Genomic DNA, 24761 nt, shown 5'->3' with positions numbered 1-24761 from the left:
CAGTCTTCCCTTGCTCTAATTACCAGCAAAGAAGGGAGAATTCTGGTTAGGATATTACAGGTAGCTGGGATCTGTAGGTACAAATTCAGCGTAGATAACATCTATTCAATCCTATTGGATTTTTGTGGGAGGAATTAGCTTTTATACCTAGACAAATGATCCCAATTCCCTTCCCTTCCTTTCCTTATCTTTAATAAACAATTATTTCAGTTTATTATTTCGGGTACCACCTTACACCTAGCAGATTGGTCAATATGGCAGCAAAGGAAAGTGATAAATGTTGAAGGGCATGTGGCAAAATTGGGACACTATTGGTCCAAACATTCTGGAGGGCAATTATGCACAAAGGGCTTTAAAAGAATGCTTGCCCTTTGATCCAGCCTTATCACTGCTGGGTGTGTAGTCCTAAGAGATAATAGGGGAAAATACTTGTACAAAAATATTTATAGCATCGCTCTTTGTGGTGGCAAAAATTAGAAAATGAGGGGTGTCCATCAATTGGGGAATGACTGAACAAACTGTGGTACTTGATGGTTATGGAATACTATTGTGATGAAAGGAATAATGAACTGGAGGAATTCCATGTGAATTGGAAAGACTTTCAGGAATTGAGGCAGAGCGAAAGGAGCAGAAACAGGAGAACATTGTACACAGAGACTAATATATTGTGGAACAATAAAATATAATAGACTTTTCTACTAGCAGCAGTACAGAGATTCAGGACAATCCAGAGGAACTTATTAAAAAAAAAAAACCGCTATCTACATCCAGAGAAAGAATATGGGAGTAGAAATGCAGAAGAAAAGCATATGATCAGTCTCTTACTTTGATGGGGATATGATTAAGGTTTTGGTGTTAAAAAGATCACTCTATTGCAAATATTATAAAAATATTATTATTTTAAATTGCAAAGTTTAAATTCCCTTTGAGAAGAATTTTAGGTTAAGAAAAATGCTACCTCTCTGAATCCAGAAACTGAACTATTTGGAGAAGACACCATGAAGATGCCTTCAGACCACAAACTGCACGAGAAGATCAAGAATGAACTCTGGGTATGATTGATTGAACATTTATTTCTATGTATACTTTCATGCCAAAGGGGACTGCCCCCAACTGGTTTTTGTCAATGCGTCTAGCAATTATTGGTTTTGTTTTTTTTCCCTCTTATCCTCAAATTATTGTAATCTTTAAGTTGATTATGTTTTCATGATCCTTTTGGGGAAACTGGTTTCCCAATAACGATCAAATGAGGGGATGTAAAAATGGAGATTTGAACTCCAGACTTCAATCCCAGAAGCCCTTGGTACTTCCCAGAATTCCCTATAATCTCACCTGAGTTCCCACCTGGGAGAGAACAGAATTTGTATTTAAACTGGCTGTAACACCTACTTCCTCTCTCTTCCTGTACTGGGAGGTTGCAAGGATGTAGTGAGTAGACTAACCGCGGTGGTTCTGAATTTGGCTAAATCAGCCATGAGCACATGGTTTATTATTTTGTATCCTTGATTTCTAATAATTGTTAATAAACCTCTAAAAATATAATACTTTTAGTAGAGAAACTAATTCAACTGTTACAATATGAATAACATGGAAATAGGTTTTGAACAATGATACATGTATAACCCAATGCTTGTCAATTTCAGGAAGTGGGAAAGGAAGAGGAGTAGGAAAATAATCATGAATCATATAACCATGGAAAAATATTCTAAATGAAAATTGCCTGTTCATAGCCTTTAACCATTTATCAATTGGGAAATGGCTTTTATTTTTATAACTTTGAGTCAGTTTCATATATATTTGATAAATGAGTCCTTTATCAGAAAAACTTGCTATAAAATTTTTTCCTTCTCCTGTTTTCCTTCTAATTTTGGTTGCATTAGTTTTGTATGTGTAAAAGCTTTTTAATTTGACATAATCAAAATTATCCATTTCATTTTTTGTAATGTTCTTTCTCATATTTGGTCATAATACATAATAAATCTGAGAAGTAAGTTTTTCCATGTTGCCTTAATTTGTTTGTGGTATCACCCTAATTTATTCATATCATCCTTTATGTCCAAATCATTTATCCATTTTGAGCTTATTTTGTTTCATAGTGTGAGATGTTGGTCTATAACTAGTTTCGGCCAAATTGCTTTCCAGTTTTCCCAGAAATTTTTGTCAAATGGTGAGTTCTTGCACCAAAACCTTGGATCTTTGGGATTATCAAACAATAGATTACTATAATAATTTACTACTGTGTATTACTAGTCTACTAATCCACCACTCTACTTCTTTACCAGATTGTTTTGATGATTTATAACTTTGTAATATAGTTTGAAATTTGTAACAATCTTCTTTCACATTTTTTTAAGAGTCTCCTTGTTTCATACATGTAATACCCAGTGGACTTGCGCATTGGCTATGGGAAGGGGGGGGAGGGAGAGGGAGGAATAGAATATGATTTTTGTAACCAAGGAATAATGTTTGAAATTGACCAAATAAAATAAAAAAAAAGAGTCTCCTTGTTTGCTCATTTTTCCACTCTTTTTCTTGATTTTGAATTTTATGTTGAAGTTGGGTTCTGTTTCTCTGAACATGATCATCCAAGTGACTAAGTCAGGTTTGGAGGAAATCTTAAGTTCAAGAAGTGCAAAGTTCCTGGGTAAGAAGACCACTAAAAAAAGTATTAGCCCATGATTAGCCATTTTACCAAACAAATATAGGGAGTTGTTTGGTTAGGGTAGAGGTGAAGTGTAAAATGCCTTTTTAGTAAGTCCTGAAAACTGCTTTATGTTATAATGAGGTCTAAGTATTAACCTGAATTATTACATTGTAATTGTAGTAATATGTTACTGAACTACATGGTATTTTTGTTTTATTTTATTAAATTTATTTTTGCATTTTGTGTTTAGTGATAATAAAAATAATAATAGTTAGAATTAACATGATACTTTAAGGTTTGCAAAGCACTTAAATAAATGTTAGCTCATTTGATCCTTAATGCACCCCTCTGAGAGGGGTAAACTAAGTTAGAGCAAAGTTAAACAATTAATTTAGGGTTACGCAGCTAGAAAATATCTGAGGTAGGATTTGAAAGCTGACTTTCTTTCTTTCTTAAAACCCTTATCTTCCATCTTGGAATCAATACTATGTTTTGGTTCCAAGGCAGGAGAGTAGTAAGGGCTAGACAATGGGGGTTAAGTGACTTACCCAGGATGGTAATGAATATGAGAATTCGAGACCAGGAGTCTCATCTTCTCTCATTAGATATCAGACTCCCCACAACTGAACTTTATCTAGTGTACAGAACAGGGCATGCTACAGCATACTGCCCCTGTCTGGTAGTTGTCCATGAAAGTTATATGATAGATTTAAAAAAATATACTCTTTTCAACTTACATCTTGTGAAATTGCTTTTTGAGGGAATAAGTGGGTGATCTTTTTCAGCTTGAAAATTCTGTAATTTTTAAAATGTTTAAATATCAAGAATTTCATGGAAGTTGGACTGAGCCAAAAATTGATGCCCACCAATTGGCTAGGTTTTCCCCTGATATAGTTTGAGAGAACTGCTAAACCCCTGCAAGATCCAGACTCCAGTGTAATGGAGGATTTGCCAAAGGTGGGGGGGGGGGGGAGTGGATATTCTCTGCTTTCTATCATCCAATATATGAAACTTTGGGAGTAATTTCCCACCTACAAATGTTGGTTCAAGGCAGGGACTCCAGCAGCTTGTTTGACTGATGTAACCTCTCCATGAGAAGGATGATTTTGTTTTTAGGAAGACTCTTGATTGTGAAACACAAGGGAACAATATGTAATTGGCTAACAACATCACAGGAAAGAGCCTTTTTCCAACTGGTTGTGTAGCCAGAACTGTCATATCCTTGAAAAGGCCTGAATCAGCTTTGGCTGATCTTTTAAAGCTTCATTTGCTGATTCTTTTGCCCATAATTTCCAGTGAAAGACTATGCTATTGAGGGGGAGGTGGGGAAAGCCTTCCAGATTTCTCTACTCTGAGGTCATATGGCCTCAAGAAAAAAAGTCTCAATCCTTGGTCTTTTCATTTTTTATTCTCAGTTTTAGGTGAGGAGAGTGGAGGCTCAAGTTGAGTATTAAAGATTTTCAGAATCACTTTGACAAGATGAGGATTTTAGTGGGAACTCTGGATAGAAACAGTTTCATACACACAAAAGACTATTTTCTAATAGCCTTTTTTGAGGGCTGAGGGGGTCAGTTGGGAGGGAAGGCTTATTCCTGAGTTTACTAATATAGGAAATTCCTAGTGATGAAACTATCTCCCAAAAAAGATATGAAATATTTCTGTTACTTAGTGGCAAAGGGCCAATGAGAAATTAAATATTTTTACCAATGCTTTAGAATAAACTTAAACCTGAGCCTCCTTGACTGTCAAACCTATCCATTATAATTCGTTGACTCTGTATTACATTTTATTACTTTGTTCAAATAAGATGAAAAACCAATGAAGTTGGAATAAAGTTTCTCTGGAATGAATTTAAAACATACCTACGTAGCAAAAAACTTGGCTCAAAGTAACCTTCTTAAAAAAATTTTAGACTCTTATTTAAAAGGTTAGATTTGGTACTATTTTTCCTAGAGATAGTAGGATGTAGTAAAGGAAATAATAGATGTAGAAGTTTTGTAAAAGTAAGAAATTATATAAAATAAGCTTGCATGACTGATTCCTCCTAGCTCTAACAATTGAAAAAGGGAAGAAAAGTTTTATGCCTTTGTCCACATTTTATTTTGTAACAACCACTTAAAGTTTGCTGGTATGGCACTGGTAGAATGTCCAGGTTTCAAAGGCATAAAACAGTCAAGTCAGTACAAGAAAGACTTTCAGTTTGGCATGCAGCCTAATATGTCTTCTCTCCCAATGTCTTTTGAAGCCTGCCAAATGCTGTTAGTTCTGGCAATGCATGCATCAACCTCATTATCTATGTGAACATCCCTGGAAAGTACACTGTCAAGGTAAATGAATAGCATTCAAAGTTTCTCCAATTGCGATAACCAGTGGTTCAACCTATGAATAACATGGTGCTGGCTGGTGGAGAACCCTTTTTTCTTGGTGTTACTTGTCAAGTTGAAATTAGCACAGTTGACAGAGAATTGATCCATATTCTGTAGCATTTCAGTCTCGGAGGTTTAATTGAGTGCACAATCATCTTTGAAGAAAACCCATCTTCTTTCTACCTGTCTTGGTTTGGCATGATCCTGGAGAGATGAACATTTCCATAGTGTTCTCAACAGACCGTCATCAACCAGTACTGAAGCCATTAACTATATGCCTCAGGTTGTCAATTCCTCGGTAGCTCAACTTTCTCCCAAAAGAAGATTTATGGGATGCCATTAGGCATGAGTGGCAAAGCACCAGGAGCTTTTTACATCTCAGCAGAAATTGATAAGGTAGGGTGTCCAGTGCTTGTTCAGAAGCTGACTGAAATATATGACAACAAGAGTTATCCTCCAGATCAGAGTCCTCCTTTGTCCATCTCTATAAAGGAAAAGGAAGATGATTGCTCTGTGATAATCATGGGGAGGGATAGGCAGGATGGAAGTGGGAGTGGGGCTCTCTTTTAGTCATTGATGGAAAGGTTTTTGCCAGTCTTCCTTAATAAGTTGATCTTTATTTGGAAAATGACCATCTACCTCAGAGCCAATTCCATGCAGTTTCCAGGTACCAATGGAGTGAAATAGGGCTATGTGCTTGCTTACATGCTTTTTAACATGATGTTTTGAGTTTTCAGATACATTGTCAGATGCCTTCTCTTAAGAAGACAAAGGGGATCAAGGTCATTTACCCGGTTGGTAAACTATTTTAACTTGAAAAGGTTACCTGAGTAAAGGGTGGAGGTAGTTACAAAAGCTTGACCTTTAGGCAAGCTTCTCCTGAATATAGGTGAAGGGTGAAGGTACAAAGGTAAGGAGTTTGTACTTACACAAGATAGAAGAGTACTAAAACATATGCCAGGTTGACTAAGTCTTAAAAAATAGAATCAAAATAAAAATTTAATTTTACCTTATATCGTATGTAAACATATTTATTTACATGTCTCAGAATGTGGGTTCTTTGAGAACAGAAGCCTGTTATAAAAAATTATTTTCTTTGTCATCTCAGCATTTAGTCCTGATTACTAAGTCCCAGGACCAAGAATTGGGAACCAAGACCAAACACTGTGGGTGGGGTAGAGGGAAGAGAGGGGATTACAACAGTTTGTTAAATACCTGGCATCATTCTGAACCAGCTTGTACCTTGGGGTTTCATTCACTGAAGTGACTTACAACATGAACAACGCCAAAGTGGGCAGAGTACTCCCACAGTCGCACTACAACTCCCACAATGCACCGCACCCAGGGGCTGTTGTTTCTTTTTTTCCACCCCCCCCCCCACCTGAGAAACCCGTAGAATAACTTCTAGAATGCCTCGGGGGGGGGGGGGGGGATATTTAATTCCTCTCCTCCTCATAATAGTTAAATCCTTCCTTCCTAGGGCTTTCATTTTTTTATCGGACTGAAATGTTGAAAAGAGTAGGAGGTAGCCCTAGTCCAAGAAGTCTACAAATCATGTGTCAGGGCCATGCATTAAGCAAAGAATAGTTCTGGGAAATCGGAAGTGGGAGGAGAAGAGAGCGCCAGAACCGGAATGGCCTTCCCTTGCGCCTGCGCTCTCCTTAGGCCTGCGCTCTGGAGGTCCCGGGGAAGGAGGCCTGAATTTGGGCCCCTCCTCCACCACGCCTCGCCGCCTCACGTCCCACTCCACCCGGGAACGCGCTGAACTCGCGACCGACGGTGTGGAGCGAGCCAGTAGTGTGCACGTGCTTCTTCCGCTCCCGCTCTGCTCCGCCTCCCACGCGGAATCGGGACACCTCCCCCTCTTCGTCCAGGTCCGCGGCGGGAGGCGACATGAGCAACAAAGAAGGTGGATGCCATGGCCGAGGCGTGTTGTTTGTATTTGTGTTCGGGTCTGAGGGAGGGCGGAGGCCTTGGCCAACCCCTGGCTTGATTTCCACCCCCTCCGCCCACGCCAGGGTGACGACCTCCCACCGCACTACTTCCGAAGCTCTGCTCCCTTTTCCTCGGCTCTTCCCGCCCTGAGGCCTTTGGGGGGAGGGGGGAGCGGAAGGAAGGTCAAGGTTGGATTAAATTCTCCTCACAACACCCTCGCTCCCTTGCCTCTCTGGGGTCCTCGGGTTGAAGAGAAGCGGTTTTGGGGCTGGGGGTGGGGGTGGGGAACAGAAGAAGGGTCCTAGGATCCTACTGTTGAATTGGCCAGAATCTCCTAGGCACCTGCCCTGGTGTTTCATATTCTCTGCTTAAGTGACTTGTTCTGATGGTGACAAAGGAGGTTAACTTTCTTAATCTTTTTGTCCACTCCTGGTGATGGGATAGCATCACAATCTCCTAATTTTTACCTTCTCTGCTTAGGGTCAGGAGGGTTCAGGAAACGGAAGCATGACAATTTCCCACATGGTCAGAGAAGAGAAGGGAAAGATGTTAACTCATCTTCTGCTGTGATGGTGGCCTTCAAATGTAAGTACTTTTAGTACAATTTGGTCGAATAAACAACAAAAAAATCCTAGGTGGCCACCCTTGAAACCACAGTAGATGTTAAACTGCCAAGTTCAGCAAGAAAGACAAATGGAAAGAGATTGTAGATGACCCTAAGAAGTGATGGCATTTTGGATGAAAAAGGTTAACATTCTGGCCCATTGAATTTCAAGTTGCAAAATGAGACTAAAATTTTTGAGAGTAGCTACATCTATTTAATACTTCTAACTAAAATAATTAATTTGGGTTTTTGTGTATTAGATTTTCAGTATTATTTAAAATAAATGTTTGTTGAAGTCCTATTGTTTGTATTGCATTATCTTCTTAGTTTATTTTTTTCTCCCATTAGAATACAAGCTCCTTGAGTAGCATAGCTTTTACTTTTGTCTTTTTATCCTTTGTAGCTCCAAGCCTCTTGAGTTGGGGAAAAGTAGATTGCCAAGAACTAACTTAAGCCATATTAAACACTTAATAATTATTGACTGATTCCTGCTAGAATGCTCTTGACTTTATTGATCATATTTGTAGTTTACCACAGAACTACAAAATTAGTGTTATGTCTGGCTTGAATTAGGTGGTCAATAAATGTGTGTGAACTGTCATATGATTATAAGGAAATCAAGAGGAATCTGTCTCAATAAAGATAATTTGCTCTTCCCATAGCATTAATTCTGGTGAGAATTTAATCAAACTACTCTGCCTTTTGTGTAGAAATATTATCAAAATAAAGTATCCATCACCAAAGTCATATAGTTTATGGATTTCAGAAATCAGTACTAGAAAGTTGGAAAGCCATTGCTTAAATTGTTCACAATTTCTTCTTTGAAATTGCTTGCAATTACAAAAATCACTAAATTTCAAAAGCTTGCTTATAAGAGAAAGTAATTCTCTTAAACTATGTAACTTAGAATTTTTGTAGGGTAGATTTTGACTGTATATAATGGAAGTTCTTGTTAGGAATACCAATACTGATAAAAATAATAATTGACATTTATAACACTTTATAACAGTTACAAATATCACATATTTCCCATTTTAAGATGATACATTTCAGTTGTATAATACTTTACATACATTTTCATTTGAGCCTCAACATCCCTGTGAAGCAAATACTACAAATGTTACTCCTATTTTACCGATGAAGAAACTGAGGCTTAAATTAAGTGACTTTCTTCTGGTCATATAGTTAGAGAAGCTCAAAAGAAAGATTTGAACATAGGTCTTACTGGCTTCTAGTTCAGTAATCTATCCACTAATGCTAGACCATGTCACTTAAAGCTGATGAGGCAGGCATAGAAAACCTGAATCAACCAACATCATTATTGAGTAGGTAGCAAAGAGCTAGGTCTTCTGACTCCCAAGTTTGGAGTTTTTGTACCATGCCTCCCACTGGTAAACCCATGTGAAAGAGTTTGAACTAGATCAGTCAAATTTTTAATTCTCCCTTAATGAGAAAATTTCACTATCGCTCCTATAATTCTAATGGTTATAGTTTTTAACTTTATGAAAACATACCATTAAAATAAATACTAGATATGTACACATTTGTGATATTGCTTTCTACTTATCTGACCTCATTCTAGGCTCTCCATATTCAACTGCTGGGTTCTGTTAGGGATTCTTGAGTAGAAGGATAGTCAGTTGACCTTTCATCCACATCTCTCTTAAGGTACTCTGGGCAGAGGGACTGGTAGGAATTGAGATCCTGCAAGTAGAAGAATCTGCCTCTTGAATTTTTTTTTTTTAGCAGTCTAGTGGGAAAACTTAGTTGCTGTTTCTGCTGCTGCTCTAGAGAGTTGAAAAACTTAAGCCTTGCATCTAGATGGGAGCTATTATAGTCTCTCAAAAGAGACTCTGAAGGGAAGGATGTAATCTGTATTTAGATCAATACTTTTTTCTGAGTTAAGCAACTAAAAGACAAATTTCTGCCTTCTCGCCCGACTTCCATCTTAAGGAGTAGCTCACATGGTGACAGCAGGGAATAGAGAGGAAGTGTCAGAAATATGGTCTTATATTTATACTTTTTTGGCTTTATAATGGCTGCTCTTTGAGGGCCCTTTGTCTCTCTCAAAAAGACCTTTCCTTTATCAGGGGTCCTTTGGTAAGTGCACAGATATGAATGTTTTTCTGTCAATTCTAGCTCTAGCAGAGGTTTCAGCAAGTGACCCACAACACTGAAGTGTAGCCCAGATGAGATTAAAATGTATTTGGGAAATATTTAACAAAATAAAGATACAATAAAACCTAGATAAAATTACATTTTTAAGAATAAGTCAGTATGCAAACCATAAGAATATTTATGTATAGATTTGTTTTCAGTGAGTTGTTCAGGTGTGACATCATGGACAATATTATCCATGGGGTTTCCTTGGCAAACATTTTTTTGGTTTGCTATTTCCTTCTCCAGTGAATTAAAGCAAATAAAGTGACTTATATAAGGTAGTGTCTGATACTGAATTTGAACTCAGGTCTTTTTGATTTCAGGTCTGCCCCTCTAGCCACTGTGCCTCTTAGCTGTCTCTTATGTATGGATTAGTGGTCCCCATTTCTATTTTAGTCTGATACCACTGCTCTATAAGATAGCATATAGCATTTTCACCACAGATATTACATAGCTCCTTCAAGAAACAATTTTTAAGGAACTTGCTCAAAATACTGTTAGTAAACAAGGCCAAACACTGTATAGTATGATTCCCAGGTCTCTTTGCTCCTTTCTGAGGTTCAGGACACAGCTCGACTGAGTTTCCTTGGCCCAAGATATACTTTTCCTAATCTCCAAAGAGTGTTTCAGTATAAAGTTCATCACTTACCCTGCCAACTGCGAAACAGACTTAATGGCAACAGTCCCAGTTTCCTGATTGTAGATGTATTTAATCTTCCTCCTCTTGTTCATAATGCAAAGGAAAAAAAAGGCATTTTGGGTCCCAGAAATGTTCTTGAATATTGTACAGTTCCACAAAAGAGATACAAAACCCAGGGTTATTAAAATATAGGTTGTGGCAATCACAGGACTTAGAGTACTGGGAGAGAAGTAGTGGGTCTCTTCCAGTAATTTTTCTATTTAACCATTTTTTTAATCATTCATTTTGAGTTCTGCTTCTTTAATATCTATAAGCCCTTTTGCAAGTCATTGAACCTCTCTTGGTCTCAGTTTCCTCTAAAATGAAGGGAGGTTGATCTTCTAGCTATTTTTCAGCTCTGTGTCTCATTCAGTCTTAAAATACTCAATTTATTAATGTTATAAGATGTTTACTATATATAGGTTTCTCTACTAGGTGCCAGGGATATAAACATGAAATAAGGTTTAGACCTTGGCCTCAGGGAACTTAAGATTCTAGTGGGTAGAAAAGAAAAAGAAATAATACAGAATATGTTAAGTACTAAGGATTGGTCTAGCCAAAGTGCTTTGAAAAATTTAAAGAGAAAATTATAGAATTTTAATTATTGGAATGAATTGCAGTAGCCTTCTGATTCAACCCAGCACAGAATGAATGTCCACATATTAAGTACTTAATGTTTCTTCATTTACTTACTCAGGCCTAAGAGATAAGTAGTGATCCTGTCTCTGAAGATCCTTCAAGGAGGGAGAACCTACCACTTTTTTTTTTTTTTTAAACAAACCCTTACCTTCTCTCTTGTAATCAATACAGTTTATTGGTTCCAAGGCAGAAGAGTGGTAAGGACTAGGCAATGGGGGTTAAGTGACTTGCCTAGGGTCATAGCTAGGAGGTGCCTGAGTCTAGATTTGAACCTAGAACCTGTCATCTCTAGGCTTGGCTCTCAATCCACTTAGCCAACCAGCTGTCCCTGAACCCACTACTTCTTGAGGTATCTTAGGCCAGATTTTTCTCAAGTTGCAACTTCTGTTCATTGCTCTGGCTTTTGCCCTTTGTGGTCCAAACAGAACAAATCTAATTTCTCTGTATCTTAAGTCCTTCATATACTTAAACAGAGTCCTTCTGAGTCTTCATCTGAGGGAATGAGATTGAATGCATAGAAGCTGTAAATTATTTATATGTTTTATATGTTAAGTAATAGATGGAGAAAGTTGCATTTGAGAATGGTGAGAGAAGTGAGACAAGCTTGGGGAGATGGAAGAAGGCAGGAAGAGATCAGATAAAAGCAAATAATTCAGTTTGGCTTGTAGCCAAGTTATGGAGAGATTTAAAAACTAGAATAGGAAGTACTTTATTTGGTAGGCAGTAGGGATTCCCTGAAGGTAATTAAACAGAGGAGAGGATAGCTGATGTTTTCATACTTGTGCTTTAGAAGGATGACTGGTAGCTTTTATATAATGTATTGGTGAGAGTATATCTGGGAGACAGAAATGCCACTTAAAATTACTCAAAGGTTAAGGAACAGAGAAGAGAAGACAGATGAAAGAGATATTGTGAAGAGATTAGACAGTAATTGAAAACTGATTGAATATAGGGGTAAGGGAAAATGAAGAGTCAATGATGATTTGGAGTTTTTGAAACTGCTGATTGAGAAGATGGTACTAATGGTAGAAAGAGTAGAGAGCAAGAAGGAAATTAGGGAGAGATGACTTGTTTTCTTGCTATGTTGAATGTTCATTGGAAACATCTCACAGACATTTGAAGATATAGGATAGTTCTAGAATAAGATAGGGATGAAGAAAGAAATTTGAGAATTATTTATTTAGATGTGAACATCAAAGCTGTGGGAGCAGATGAGATGGGTGGAGGGAAAAGGGGGGGGGGGTTGCAATTTGGAGAAGGAAGAGGGCCCAGGATAAAGTCTTATGGACACCTTTAAAGGGTAGGAGGAGAAAGAGGAACAAGTGATAGTTGTATTCAAAGATGCAGGAAGAGACCATGAAATATATAGTGTCATGTAAATGAGCAATAAGAAACATCTATTGTTCAACTGTGTTAAAGCAGTAGAGAAGTGAAGGAAGATGAAGACTAATATATAGCAATTAGATTAGTCAATTTAGAGGTCATTGATGACCTCAGAGCAATTTCCCATATTGGAGTGGGGACTGAGTCTACATTTAAAGTGGTGGAGTCAGTAGGTGGTAAGAAATTGGAAGAATTTGAGTATGAACAACTCTTGCTAGTTTAGCTTTAAATGGGAAGAAAATATTTAGTGACTTGAGAATGTGACAGTATTGATAATTTTGGGGATAGATGACATGCAGAATGGAGAGGGAATGTAAGAATACTTGGAAGATAGGGAAAGGCCAGGTATGAAGGGCTTTAAAGATCCAAGCAAGATTTTATATTAGTGGTGGACATGAATTGTGTGGAGAGACTACTTGACAACCAATATGAGATAAATATATGTTGTTCTCCATATAATCTTCACTTAAGAAGTTCAGAATTAAGATAGAATCCAATAAAGGATAAAGGATATGGCCTCACATATTTATACATAAATGCCCCAAATGTAGGCAACAAACAAAAACAATTAGAGATCTTAAAATAAGGAGGCAAATCTGACCTTTTAGTTTTAGTTTTCACTGAAACTGTGAGGAATGAAAACCATTATAGGACCTTAGCTAAGATCAAAGTAAAGAAAAACAAGTGATTTCATCATTGGAGTATGTTACAGACCACCTGGATAGAAAAAGGAAATAGGTGAGTTTGGGAAACAGATCAGAGGCCTTATATATTAGTGATGAGACTTCAGTTATCCAGTTAAAATTAAAAAAAAAAAACTACCAGTAGCAAGAAGACAAAGCTGTTAAATACTAATTTTGTTTCGTTTTTTCTCTGCTAAGGAGAGAATGACCTTTATACTGGAAATGACAGCAAAAATAACTAAAAGGGAGTTGATATCCAAATAATTGAGGAGATAGTAAGAGATAGCTTCTCACTCAGATGAATTACATCATCAGAGTAGGGATATTTTTTACTTTCTGGAAAGTGGGAAAAATACCACAAGATGAGAGAAAGTATAGGAACGGATAAAAATGGAGAGAAGAGATAGAACACAGAACTGGAGAGATGATTGACAGAAGGAAAGATGGAATGCACAGAGGGGATGCTGGGAGAGTTTTCAGTTGGTGAGAGGGGAGGATTCCTAAACCCTGGAGGATAGTGAAGGAGGAGCCTAAACTGGGGTGAAATTGATATTGTTGAATAGCCTGAAGTGTCCCAAAGTAATTGCTGTGACTGATATAAAATCAATCATCTCAAAGATCTTCCTGTGAACCTTTAGTAGTCAGACAAGACTTTGAAGATTGACCCAAGCAGGATTTTATCCTAGGAGGGCAGTCTGTGTCCAACCAGAAGAATTAGCTATCTCTACTTCCTCTCCAGACTCAATCGTTTACTTAGGTGCTTAGATATATTATATATAGATTAGGAGAAGAAGAATTTCCTACTAGGACTGATCCCAGCAGATGGCCACAGCTGAGGACTCAAGACTCAAGAAGGGAATTACATAAGGATATCCTAATACACTCTTTCCCATACCTTTCCCTAACCTGTTGCAGTAATAAACCACTATTATTTCAGAGAAACACAGTCATAAATCTTTGAACATAGAGATTGAGGGTGATAGGGTGTTATAGGATGTCAGCTCTAAGAGACTTTGGTTAAGCAAAAGGTCCCAGGTCTTCTGCCATTGCTGACATCCTGACAGGCTGGTATCAGGAAGACATCAAAGGGTGCTTGGCATTTTGCTAAGTCCAAGCAAACTGTCTATACCTTACCCTTTAGTTGTCTTTATCTGAATACTGGATCCTGTTTCTCCCTGTATTGAGTTTCTGTCACAGGGACCTTCTGGTCAGTGAGAAAGATAACTCAGCTTGGCTCATAGATCATCAAGCCTAGATAACAAATAATACCAGATAAGGGTTGTTTATTTCTCAGTTTTTACCAAAACAAAGCAAAAAAAGTAGTGAAACTATATAGTGGACTTCGATTCTCTTGAATAGATTAATGAGATGATTGATGAATATCTAGAAACAGAAGTAGTGATTACGAAGAAGCTTTACCAAGAGCCAGCTTTGCCAGATTCACCTTATTTCTTTTCAATAGTTTACCTAGATTTTAATAAAGCTTTTGCTAAAATATCTCTTTTATTATTCTTGTGGAGAAGATGGAAAAAGATGTGTAGTAGACAATAATACAATTAAGTGCATGTAAAGACTGCTAGGAACTGGTCAGACTTGAAGAGGAGTTGTTAATATTCCAATGCCAACCTGGGAGACAGTTCTCTATTGAGTGCCCCAAGATCTGTACCTGTCTCTGTTTAACATTTTTATCAGTGATATGGATAAAGGTTTAAATGTCATGCTCATCAGATTTCCAGGTGACAAACAACTGGGAGAGATAGTTAACACAATTGATGGTAATAGGATCTGAAAAGACATTGGTAGGCAAGAACACTTTATTGAATGAAACCAACTTCACCAGTATAACATGGGAAGAGTCATGTTGTGAAAAAGATATGGAAGTTTTAGTGGACTGTTAAGTGCAATTGTTTGTAATGTGGAAGCCAAAAGAGCTATTGTCATTTTGGGTTGCATTAAGTGAGCCACAATTCTTGGAACTGGTGATATTCTATTTTCATCATGCCTCATATAGAGTATTGGTATTGAATCTGAGTACCACAGAAAAACTTTGGCAAGCTGAAGTATCCAGTGAGTTGAATATATGTCATCATTAGTTGAAGAAACTTGGCATGTTTAGCCTGGAGAAGATTCATAGGGGATATGTTAGCTGTCTTCAAGTAGTTGAAGAATTTCCTATGGAGGAGAGATTGATTTATTCTATTTAGTCTCAGAGGGCAGAACCAGGAATAGAGGTTGGACGTAGCAAGAAGGCAAATTTGGCTTTATTGAAAAACAACAAAAAAAAACAACCCTCAACTTCCTAACAAAACTGACTTTGATTCAGCAAAGGATTGGGTGAGGCTGAATGGGATTCCTAGACAACCCACATAAGTGAAATAGAGCTTTTCCAGGGAAAATGGGCATCTTTCTTCAAGCAAATCAGTCTCTGCCTTCAAGGAACTTATATTCTAATGTACATAAATGTTGAGTTTGTGATCATAGAACAGGATAAGAAAAATGAGGTTGGTATCAGGAGGGTCACAGATAGACTTACAGACAGACTCAAAGCCTGTTGCTGATCAGTGACAGAGTTTATTGATTTCAGGTAGTGTTTAATAGAGAAAGTGGTGTTGGATAAAGGATTAGGTAAGCTTTTTACAGGGACAGTGGTTAATAATGATTTACCTTCTTAGTACAATGACTTAGTTTACCACACTGAAACTATAGGATAATAAATTAATATGTCAATGTGTAACTATCTAACCAAGCTTCTCACAGAATTCCTGCATCAGTGATTTCTTGGAAGAACATAGTTTTTATAAAGTACAACAGGAAATGGTTAGAAACGAAGGGTTTGGGGGCCTCATGTGATGCCTCGACTACGTGAATAGGTGTTTCTAAGTTATGGCTGCGATTTTACTGGGACCTACTCTCACTACTGAGGTGCCACATTTGCTCCTTTTTTATATAAATTAAACAAATGAAAGCAAGGTAAATGAATATGATTTGTATGGATTGTGTAAGGCTAAAAAGCTAAATTCCAATTCTATTTGCATGGAAATGGAGATTTTTAAATTTCATTTTTTACTATAGCTTTTTTCAGAGTGTATTTCAGGGTATGCTGTTTGTACTGATCATAGAGATTTGTCATAGGCAGATGAAGAAAAGTTGTTTTGCAAGGCTTATCAGTTTTAGAGTTGAAAATGTTTATAGCTCTTTCCCAGGGTACCTAGCCTTAAATCAGGAGGTCCAGTCCTAGAGGTACTAAAATCACAATAAGGCCTCTTCCTCTGAGCTTTTGCATAGCCTTAGTGTAGGCTTATGATGTTGAGAAAAAGTCTTTTTTTGCTTGCGTAACACATATCACTTATCACAACTTAGAAGAATAGCTCAATATTTGTGGTTTAGAAATATCCAGTTTTTTGTTCCATAAGTCAAGCAAATATTAACTTCTTTACTTATAAGTCAATCTTGTTTAATTTTCTAAGTATCCATGTTATTATACTGCTATGGATTATGTTCTTTTATGAGGTAAGATACTAGGGTCTGGTATGTATCTTTTCCTAATCAAATCTGCAATAAGTATTTGGTGTAAGATGTTTCTGCTAAGTTTTTTAAATTGTGAATTAAATGTGGGTTGATTATGCTCTGCCATCTTCTAGTGGAATAAGTGTGAGGTTAACTTTTGTCTAAGTACCAAGGTTTTGGAGTATAACATATGAAACAAATGTGATCAGTTATAGAGATAATAGAAGGGGAAATATACTTTGAAAACTGACATTTGATACAGAAATAATTATACTTAATATCAGACTATAAGGCTGTACATCATTATAAGTTATGCTTTTCAAGATAGCTGAAGGTTGAGGTTAATACACAGGGTGAAGCGACCACTTATGTTAGACCACTTATTAACATAAAATCGGGTAAATTTTTTTTTATATTTTGCTGTTTGGGAAAGGTTCTCTGCTGTAGGTGTTCATTTCCTGTGTAAAAAGAAACAAAACTCACCCCCCCCCCATATTATAATTCTGGGGTTCTTTCTTGTTTTTGTTTGTTTTTTTTGTAGATAGGCTTTTCCAATTGATGTTCATTTATCATTGCAAGTAAACATGATCAAATTCTAACAAATTGCTTTTTTTAAACAGATTTGCATTTATACACATTTTCAGTTTTTATAGAATAAAGTACATGTTTTGGCAACACTCAATATATAACAATTTTGTCAAAAATTCAAATGCTTATGATATGTTAATCAGTCTTGATGTTCTAAAGTCATTGTTGAAACAATTTTGAATCTTCTTTGTTTAAAAATTTGGAAATGCTTACTATATAATTTGCATTTGGTGTAGAAACATTTTAGATTTTTTTCCCATAAATTGTTCATATTCTTATATTTCTGATATTTCCATATAGGTATTTAAATAGTTTATTAAATTGCTATATATACATACACACATATATTTTTGTTGTTGTTTAGGTTGCAGTATTAACTTTCATACCAAATTAAAATTCAATGAGGCTGCTAATTAACACCTTAGATTTTAAATTTACTGTGAGGAAGGGTGTTTTAAATCTTTTGCAATATTATCTAAAAGGTGTCCTGATTGTGATTTATTTTGGCTTTGTACTTTAGTAGATGTATATTGCTTGGGAAATGAGGAAAACATATACTAATAAAATTTGCATGTTTTAACCTTGATGTGATTTTTCAAATGGATACCCCAAAATATTTTAAAATTTAAATTGTTTAGTTTATATAAAAAAGGAGCAGATGTAGCCCCCAGTAGTGAGAGTGGACCCCAGTAAAATCAAAGCCATGGTCTGGCCAGAATCATTCCTAACATGAGGGCCCCCCCCAACCCCTCCTTTTCACTCCTCCCTAATGTACTTTGTAAAAACTGTATGTTCTTCCAAAAATTACTGATGCAGGAATTCTGTGAGAAGCTTGGCTAGATGGCTACATATTTACCTGTGATTTATTCTATAGAAAAGTCTTTCTAAGCTTCAGTGAGTTAAACTAAGTCATCGAAAATCATTACTAACCACTGTCCCTGTAAAAAATTTACCTAATCCCTCACCCTAGGTCACTTTCTCTGTAAAATACTAGCTATGATAAATAAACCTTGCTTCTGATTGCTACCATCTTCAGTGGCCCTCCTGATGTGTCATTCTCATCACATTTCATTCTCACCCCTTCGGGACCCCTAATGTTTGTCAGTATCACCTGACATAAACAGTTATATACAAGAGTAGATACAAGGTAACTTTAGAGGAGAAGGCACTAGCTACTTTATGAGGATTGGAAAAGACTGCCTACATGAAAGGGTGATCTGAGTCTTGAAGGAAGCCAAAGTCTAAAAGATAAGAAATGAGGATGGAGAATGTTCTAGGCATGGGGTTCAACTAGTGCAAAGGAATGCAAGTGTTCTGTGTGTGTGAGGAACAGAGAGACCAGTATGTATGACTGTAGAGTACATGGAGGAAAGTATTGTGCAAGAAGACAAAAACTGGAGGAAGGATCCAGGTTATGAAGAGCTTTAAATGCCAAGAGAAGTTTGACTGTACCCTAACTATTTTTCCTGGATCCTTTTCTTTTTTTCTATGCTTACTTAGTATCCTTATCAGCTCTCCAGTTATCTTGTTGTAATCTATATATAGAACCCTAAGACTCTTTTCTGAACTCTAGTAGCACATCAACAATTCCCTAATGGATATTTCTAACTGGATGTCCTATAAATATCTCAGATGCATAAAAAAGCCATTATCTTTTCCCTGATCTCATCTGCAAGAAAATCATTGAACAAAGTTACCCTTATGGTTACTTTTATGAAGGACTCTTGTATGTCTTAACATATGCATAAGATAGTGCTTGTTGGAAGAGAATCTCAAAATTTGCATTTTGTTTTGTGCAAAATCTTTTTTGTTTTTGTTTTTTGTAATATATAAATTGTCAGATTTTTGTGTACCTATACTCTTTAGTCAATTGTGCTATTACAAAAAAATATAATTTTTAATTTTTTGAGTAGTACAAGATGAGATGACCAAGTTTTCCATGAAAAAAGCATTTCTTACAACAGTTAGATGCATGAAAAAATGAACTTCTTTACTTCTTCAAGGAGAACTTGTGAATAATCTTTTGGTTTAGCTTCAACTTTCAGTAGTAATCTTACACCACTGAATGGTAAGCTCTGATTATTTGTAATATTTTTGGAGGGTTTTAAGTACAACCAAAATAACAGATTGAGGACCAAGTTCAATGGGTGGTGAATTCTTTGATTTTAGTGACTCTTCACTTAAAAGGAGAATAAAAAATTATCTTTAATCTTGGGTGTCTTCTTTAAGTTTTTGTAGTGACATTTGTTTACTTAAAAGTAAAAGAGGGGGGGCAGCTGGGTAGCACAGTGGTTTGAGAGCCAGACCTAGAGACGGGAGTTCCTAGGTTCAAATCTGGCCTCAGATACTTCCCAGCTATGTGACCCTGGGCAACTCACTTGACCCCCATTGCCTAGCCCTTACCACTCTTCTGCCTTGGAGCCAATACACAGTATTGACTCCAAGACGGAAGGTAAGGGTTTAAAAAAAAGTAAAAGAGGGACAGAGCATCTGAGAATCATATTTTTTAAATTATCTGTAACTATTAAGAGAACTAAAGTTAAGTATGAGATCTTTGTCCAATGATCAAGATTATATGCTTTTAAGAAGAATTGAATGACATTCATATTCTCAAGATAAATAGCTATTGAGAACTTTGTGAAGCTTTGGAGTAGGACTTTGTGGAGTTGCATTTCTTTTTAAAAAACAATTATTGATAGTTTTTGACATTATATTCTCTCCCTAATCCAATTCAATGAGTATTTAGGAATCCATTATATGCAAGATACTGAAGATAGATAAAGTGCAATAGTCCATGTCCTCAAAGAATTTATTGGGAAAGGGGAGAGGGAGAATATAATATGTAAAAGAAAACATATTATAATTTTGAGAATGCAAGAGAGAATGCTAACTAGCTTGGGTTACCAAGGGAGACTTCCCATAGTAGGTGGCATAACAACTGAGTTTTAAGAATATACTATTAAGTATATTCTCCATCTATACAAGGACATGGAGATCAGTAGTAGAATGTGAAGTTAAAGGAATAACAAGTAGTCTGGTTTATATAAAAGTATTTAAATGCTTGTCAAATTGAATATTCTTTTAAAGAAACTCATGCAGCATGACATCGTGGAAATGGTACTAGATATTGAATTAAAAGGCCTGGGTTAAGTCCCAGGCCTGTATTTACTAGCTGTGTGAGCTTTAACAAGCAATTAGTCAGTTCCTAAACATTTTTTGTTATATGCTAAGCACTGTGAATTCAAAAGAGGCAAAAAAAAGTCCCTGCCCTCAAGGAACTCATAGTCTAATGGGGGAATCAACAAGCAAATATGAACAAATAAGCCATAACAGAAAAATAAGCAATAATTGGCAACTGATTCAATGTAGGGGTGAGGGGAAATGTAGAAGGTAGGATTTTAGTCAAGACTTAAAGGAAGCCAGGGAAAGCTAGTAGGTAGAGATGAGGGAAGAGCATTCTAAGCATGAGAGACGGCTGGAAAAAAATGCCTCAAGCTGAGAGAATGTCTTGCTCATGAAACATCAAAGAAGGCAGTTGTCACTGTATTGGATTGAAGAGTATTTGATGGGGAGTAAGTCATTAGAAGCCTGGAAAGGTAGGAGGCTAGATTTCGAAGCTTTTTGAGTGCCAGACAGAGGATTTTTGTGTTTGATTCTAGAGATAATAGGGAACTACTGGAATTTATTGAGTAGGGGATGTTAGAGTCAGACCTGCACTTTAGAAAAATGACTTTGGTGGCTGACTAGAGGCTGAATTGAAGCAAGGAGAGGCATGAGGCAACAGACCAATCAGGAGGCTGTTGCAGTAGTCCAGGTATGAGGTGATAAGGGCTGTCATTAGAGTGGTGACTGTCAAAGGAGAGAAGGGGGCTTGTTCAAGAGATATTTTAAAGGTAAAATCTGCAGGCCTTCACAACAGATCCTCTACTTCATAATGTCTCTTGCCCTACCATATCCAGAGGATAGCACCTAAAATTTGAGCCTGAGGGAATAAAAGAATAGTGTTGTCTTTTGCAGTAATAGGAAAAGTTGGAAAGAGAAGGAGGATTTGGAGGGGAAAGATAATGACTTCTTTTTTGGATCTGTTGGGTTTAAGGTGTCCACTGGACACCTGGTTTCAGATATCTGAAAAACAGTTGAAGATATGCGATTGTATGGAGATAGTAGTTAAACCCATAGGAGTGAAGAGATCACCAGGTGAAGTAGTTTCCTTTCTATAAAATGATATTTTACTTGTCCTGTGTATACTACATTAATACTTGTAATACCAGTATTAAATGTGGTATTATATATAAAACACTTTGAAAAAAAGAAAAATGATATTTTATGTACTTATTACTGAAATCTTTTTATATGGAAAAAAGACATGTTTAGTCATTTGTAGTTTTTTTTTGAGAAGTTAATTTCACAAGATGTGGTAAACCTTGATTTTTAGCTCAAATTAGCTTTGAGTCCAAGAACTGAATCAAACTTAAACCATCTTATTGTGTTTTTAGGCTCAGGCTAAGGTTTTGGTGTTTTTTTAGATGTTCCTAAACCAGATATTCTATTCACAATAGGTACTCAGTATATATTTGTGAACAAAGTGCTGCCTGTTCACTAGTGCTGCCACTCACCAATGATTGCTACTTTTGTCCAAAACTAAGTGGAAAGAGTACTAGATTAAATCTTGGTTTAGAATCTTGACTATAAAACTTTGTGATTATGGGCAAGTCACTTAATTTCTTTGTAATTTACTTTCTTCATCCTCAAATGGAGATACTTAAATCACTTACAGGATTTTTAGAGGATCAAATTAGATAATAGAGGAAAAACACTGCAAATACACACACACACACACACACACACACACACACACATAAATTCCTATTATTTTGGCTGTTTCTACTATTAATTTCCAAAGGTTTTATACTAAATGGTATCAAGAGTTTGCCAGAATCTTTTAGCGTTGAATGTTTAAATGCTTTATAATTAGTCTTAACTACTGTTTTCTGGTGGCTAGTAACTTCAGTTGTCCTTAAAGGCACTGTCTAATTTATATTTCTAAAACATTTTTTTTAAACCCTTACCTTCTGTCTTGGAGTCAATACTGTGTATTGACTCCAAGTCAGAAGAGTGGTCAGGGCTAGGCAATGGGGGTCAAGTGACTTGCCCAGGGTCACACAACTGGGAAGTGTCTGAGGCCAGATTTGAACCTAGGACCTCCCATCTCTAGGCCTAGCTCTCAATCCACTGAGCTACCAAGCTGCCCCCTCTAAAACATTTTTATAAGTAGTAGATGATATATATGTTCACAATATGCCTCCTTGTGGTCCATAATAATATGTATTATCAGTATTTCAACAGGAACTTGATACAAGACATGACAAGTATGAGAGACTTGTGAAACTCAGCCGTGATATAACTGTTGAAAGTAAAAGGACGATTTTTCTTCTCCATAGGATTACTAGGTGAGTTGGTCTTTGATTTCTCTGCTGATGTGGATTTTTAAAATTTTATTTAGTATTTTATATATTGATGAATTAGAACCAGATTTGAACATGATGAAGACTAAGAAATCTTCACAAAACAAACTTTTTTGGTAATTTCTTTTTTGTAATTAAATTAAATTAATCAATTCAAATATTTTTCCATGGTTACAGGATTCATGTTTTTTGCCTTTCTTCCTCCCTCCCCCTTCCCAGAGCTGATGAGTAATTCCACTGGGTTTTACATGCATTGTTGTTGAAAACCTATTTCCATATTATTCATATTTTCAATAGAGAGATTGATTAAAGTCAATATCGCCAATCACATCCCCATCAAACCATGTGATCAATCATATGTTTTTCTGCGTTTCTACTCCTATAGTTCTTTCTCTGGATGAGGAGAGCGTTCTTTCTCATAAGTTCCTCAGAATTGTCCTATATCATTGCATTGCTGCTAATAGAGAAGTCTATTACATTTGATTATGCCACAGTGTATCAGTCTCTGTGTACACCATTCTGGTTCTGCTCCTTTCACTCTGCATCAGTTCCTGGAGGTCTTTCCAGTTCACATGGAATTGCTCCAGTTCATTATTCCAGCACAATAGTATTCTATCACCATCAGATACCAAAGTTTGTTCAGCCATTCCCCAATTGATGGACACCCCCTCATTTTCCAGACAAAACAAATTTCTACATTCTTTAAATGTAGAATTTTCTACATTTAAAAGGAAAAACACTTATTTTAAAGAAGAATTAAGTCTGCTTCTGGAAAACTTGTTCTCTAGTTTTATATAAATAGTATTATGATAATTCTACAGACTTAATTCTACTCAGGATTTGATATTGTCCATATTTGCTGAATAATTAAGTTCATTTTCCTGTGCCAGAATTTTCTAATCTATAAAAGGAATAGCAGTTTCTGCCTGTTTACTTGATGTGTTATTGGGATTATTAAGTAATGAGTGTTTTCATTTTCTCTGAAAGAAGGTACTTAAAATATGGGAAACCTCATTAATTTGTATATCCTTATTTAGAGATTTTTCAAATCTTTCCTATCGTATTCTGATGATGGTATAGGTGCTTCTTGATCAAGCAAGGTGTTCAGATTACAATTGGGAGTCTGGCCATAGATTTTTTTTCTCATACAAAGGAAATAACTTTAATATTTTCCATGTATTCCTATTTCTCATTCTTAACTTAGTTACCTGAGAGTGTGAAATTATGATTCATGATATAATTATTCATGAATTCATGAATCAAGATTTGATTTAGTTATTTTATTCTTAACTAACAGTTGAAAATGTTTCCAAAAATGCCCTGTGTGGTACTCTCATTCATTGTTCTTGTGGCATAAACCCAGATTTCCAAAAACACTGCCTCCAGCACTAGGCTTTGCAACATCAAACAAGTGACAAAAGGAAAGGATCAGAAAAGCTAGTGTTTCATTCACAGCAAACTCTCCTGTGTCCTCTAGTAACTATATTATTTTAAATATATCACCTTTTTACAAATAATGTTGTAATACTGAGTTCTGGAACTAGAGGGTTATAAGGTCCTGGGGATGTTCTTTGGCTCTGACATTAGCTAAGTGTTTGACTATGGTACAGCCAGTTACCTTTTCTCCCTTGGATCAAAGTTTATTATCTGTAAAATGTCAAATATCATACCTGATCTCATCGAATTGTTATGAGGAAAATACTTTCTAACTTTAATTATAATATTTATAACTTTGCATATGTATGAATGTATATGTATGAATATGAATTGCTATTATTATTAGGTATACTAATAAATATACATTATAATAAGGGACACATGTAATAAAAACTAGTTCAGCCTTCTAATAATCTAAAAGCTCCATTTTCATTATAGTGCTCCTGATGTGGAAGAAATAATGAATGAATCAGAAAGTAAACTGGAAGCTGTCAGACAGAAGATTAAGCAAGTAGCTCAAGAGCTATGGGGAGAAGATATGTATCAGTATCACAGAGCTATTACTCCAGGTAAGTCTAAATAGGCATTAGTCCATCAACCAACTACAAACTCTTAAAATAAGAACAGATAAATAATAACATCAAAGGAAAATAGAAATGATCATGTGAGCT

At 36.2% G+C, this 24761-nt stretch overlaps 1 protein-coding gene and 1 long non-coding RNA gene across 4 annotated transcripts in view; one reads left to right on the top strand and one right to left on the bottom strand.

Moving 5' to 3' along the window:
* Nucleotides 1–640: 640 nt before the first annotated feature.
* LOC103106884 (uncharacterized) overlaps nucleotides 641–24761 on the bottom strand; it is a 60490-nt gene continuing 36369 nt past the window's right edge. Inside the window, exons 2-3 of the long non-coding RNA XR_461859.3 lie at nucleotides 10359–10432; nucleotides 641–5494 (exon numbers count right to left, since the gene is read on the bottom strand). This is a non-coding gene — a long non-coding RNA (uncharacterized LOC103106884). The remainder of the gene's footprint in view (nucleotides 5495–10358; nucleotides 10433–24761) is intronic.
* TSNAX (translin associated factor X) overlaps nucleotides 6640–24761 on the top strand; it is a 40628-nt gene continuing 22506 nt past the window's right edge. The window contains exons 1-4 of one of the 3 annotated variants that reach the window (XM_001369117.5): nucleotides 6640–6919; nucleotides 7426–7530; nucleotides 22524–22638; nucleotides 24529–24659. In XM_001369117.5, coding sequence (XP_001369154.1) covers nucleotides 6904–6919; nucleotides 7426–7530; nucleotides 22524–22638; nucleotides 24529–24659 — 367 coding nt within the window. In that variant the 5' untranslated portion in view covers nucleotides 6640–6903. Of the gene's footprint in view, nucleotides 6938–6987; nucleotides 7134–7425; nucleotides 7531–22523; nucleotides 22639–24528; nucleotides 24660–24761 lie in introns of those variants that run through there. The other 2 variants (XM_016430253.2, XM_056816134.1) reach the window with 2 other exon arrangements.

This window comes from Monodelphis domestica, chromosome 2 (genome assembly GCF_027887165.1).
Source record: "Monodelphis domestica isolate mMonDom1 chromosome 2, mMonDom1.pri, whole genome shotgun sequence".
NCBI classification, from domain to species: Eukaryota; Metazoa; Chordata; class Mammalia; order Didelphimorphia; family Didelphidae; genus Monodelphis; species Monodelphis domestica.
This window is presented reverse-complemented; position numbering and strand designations above follow the sequence as displayed.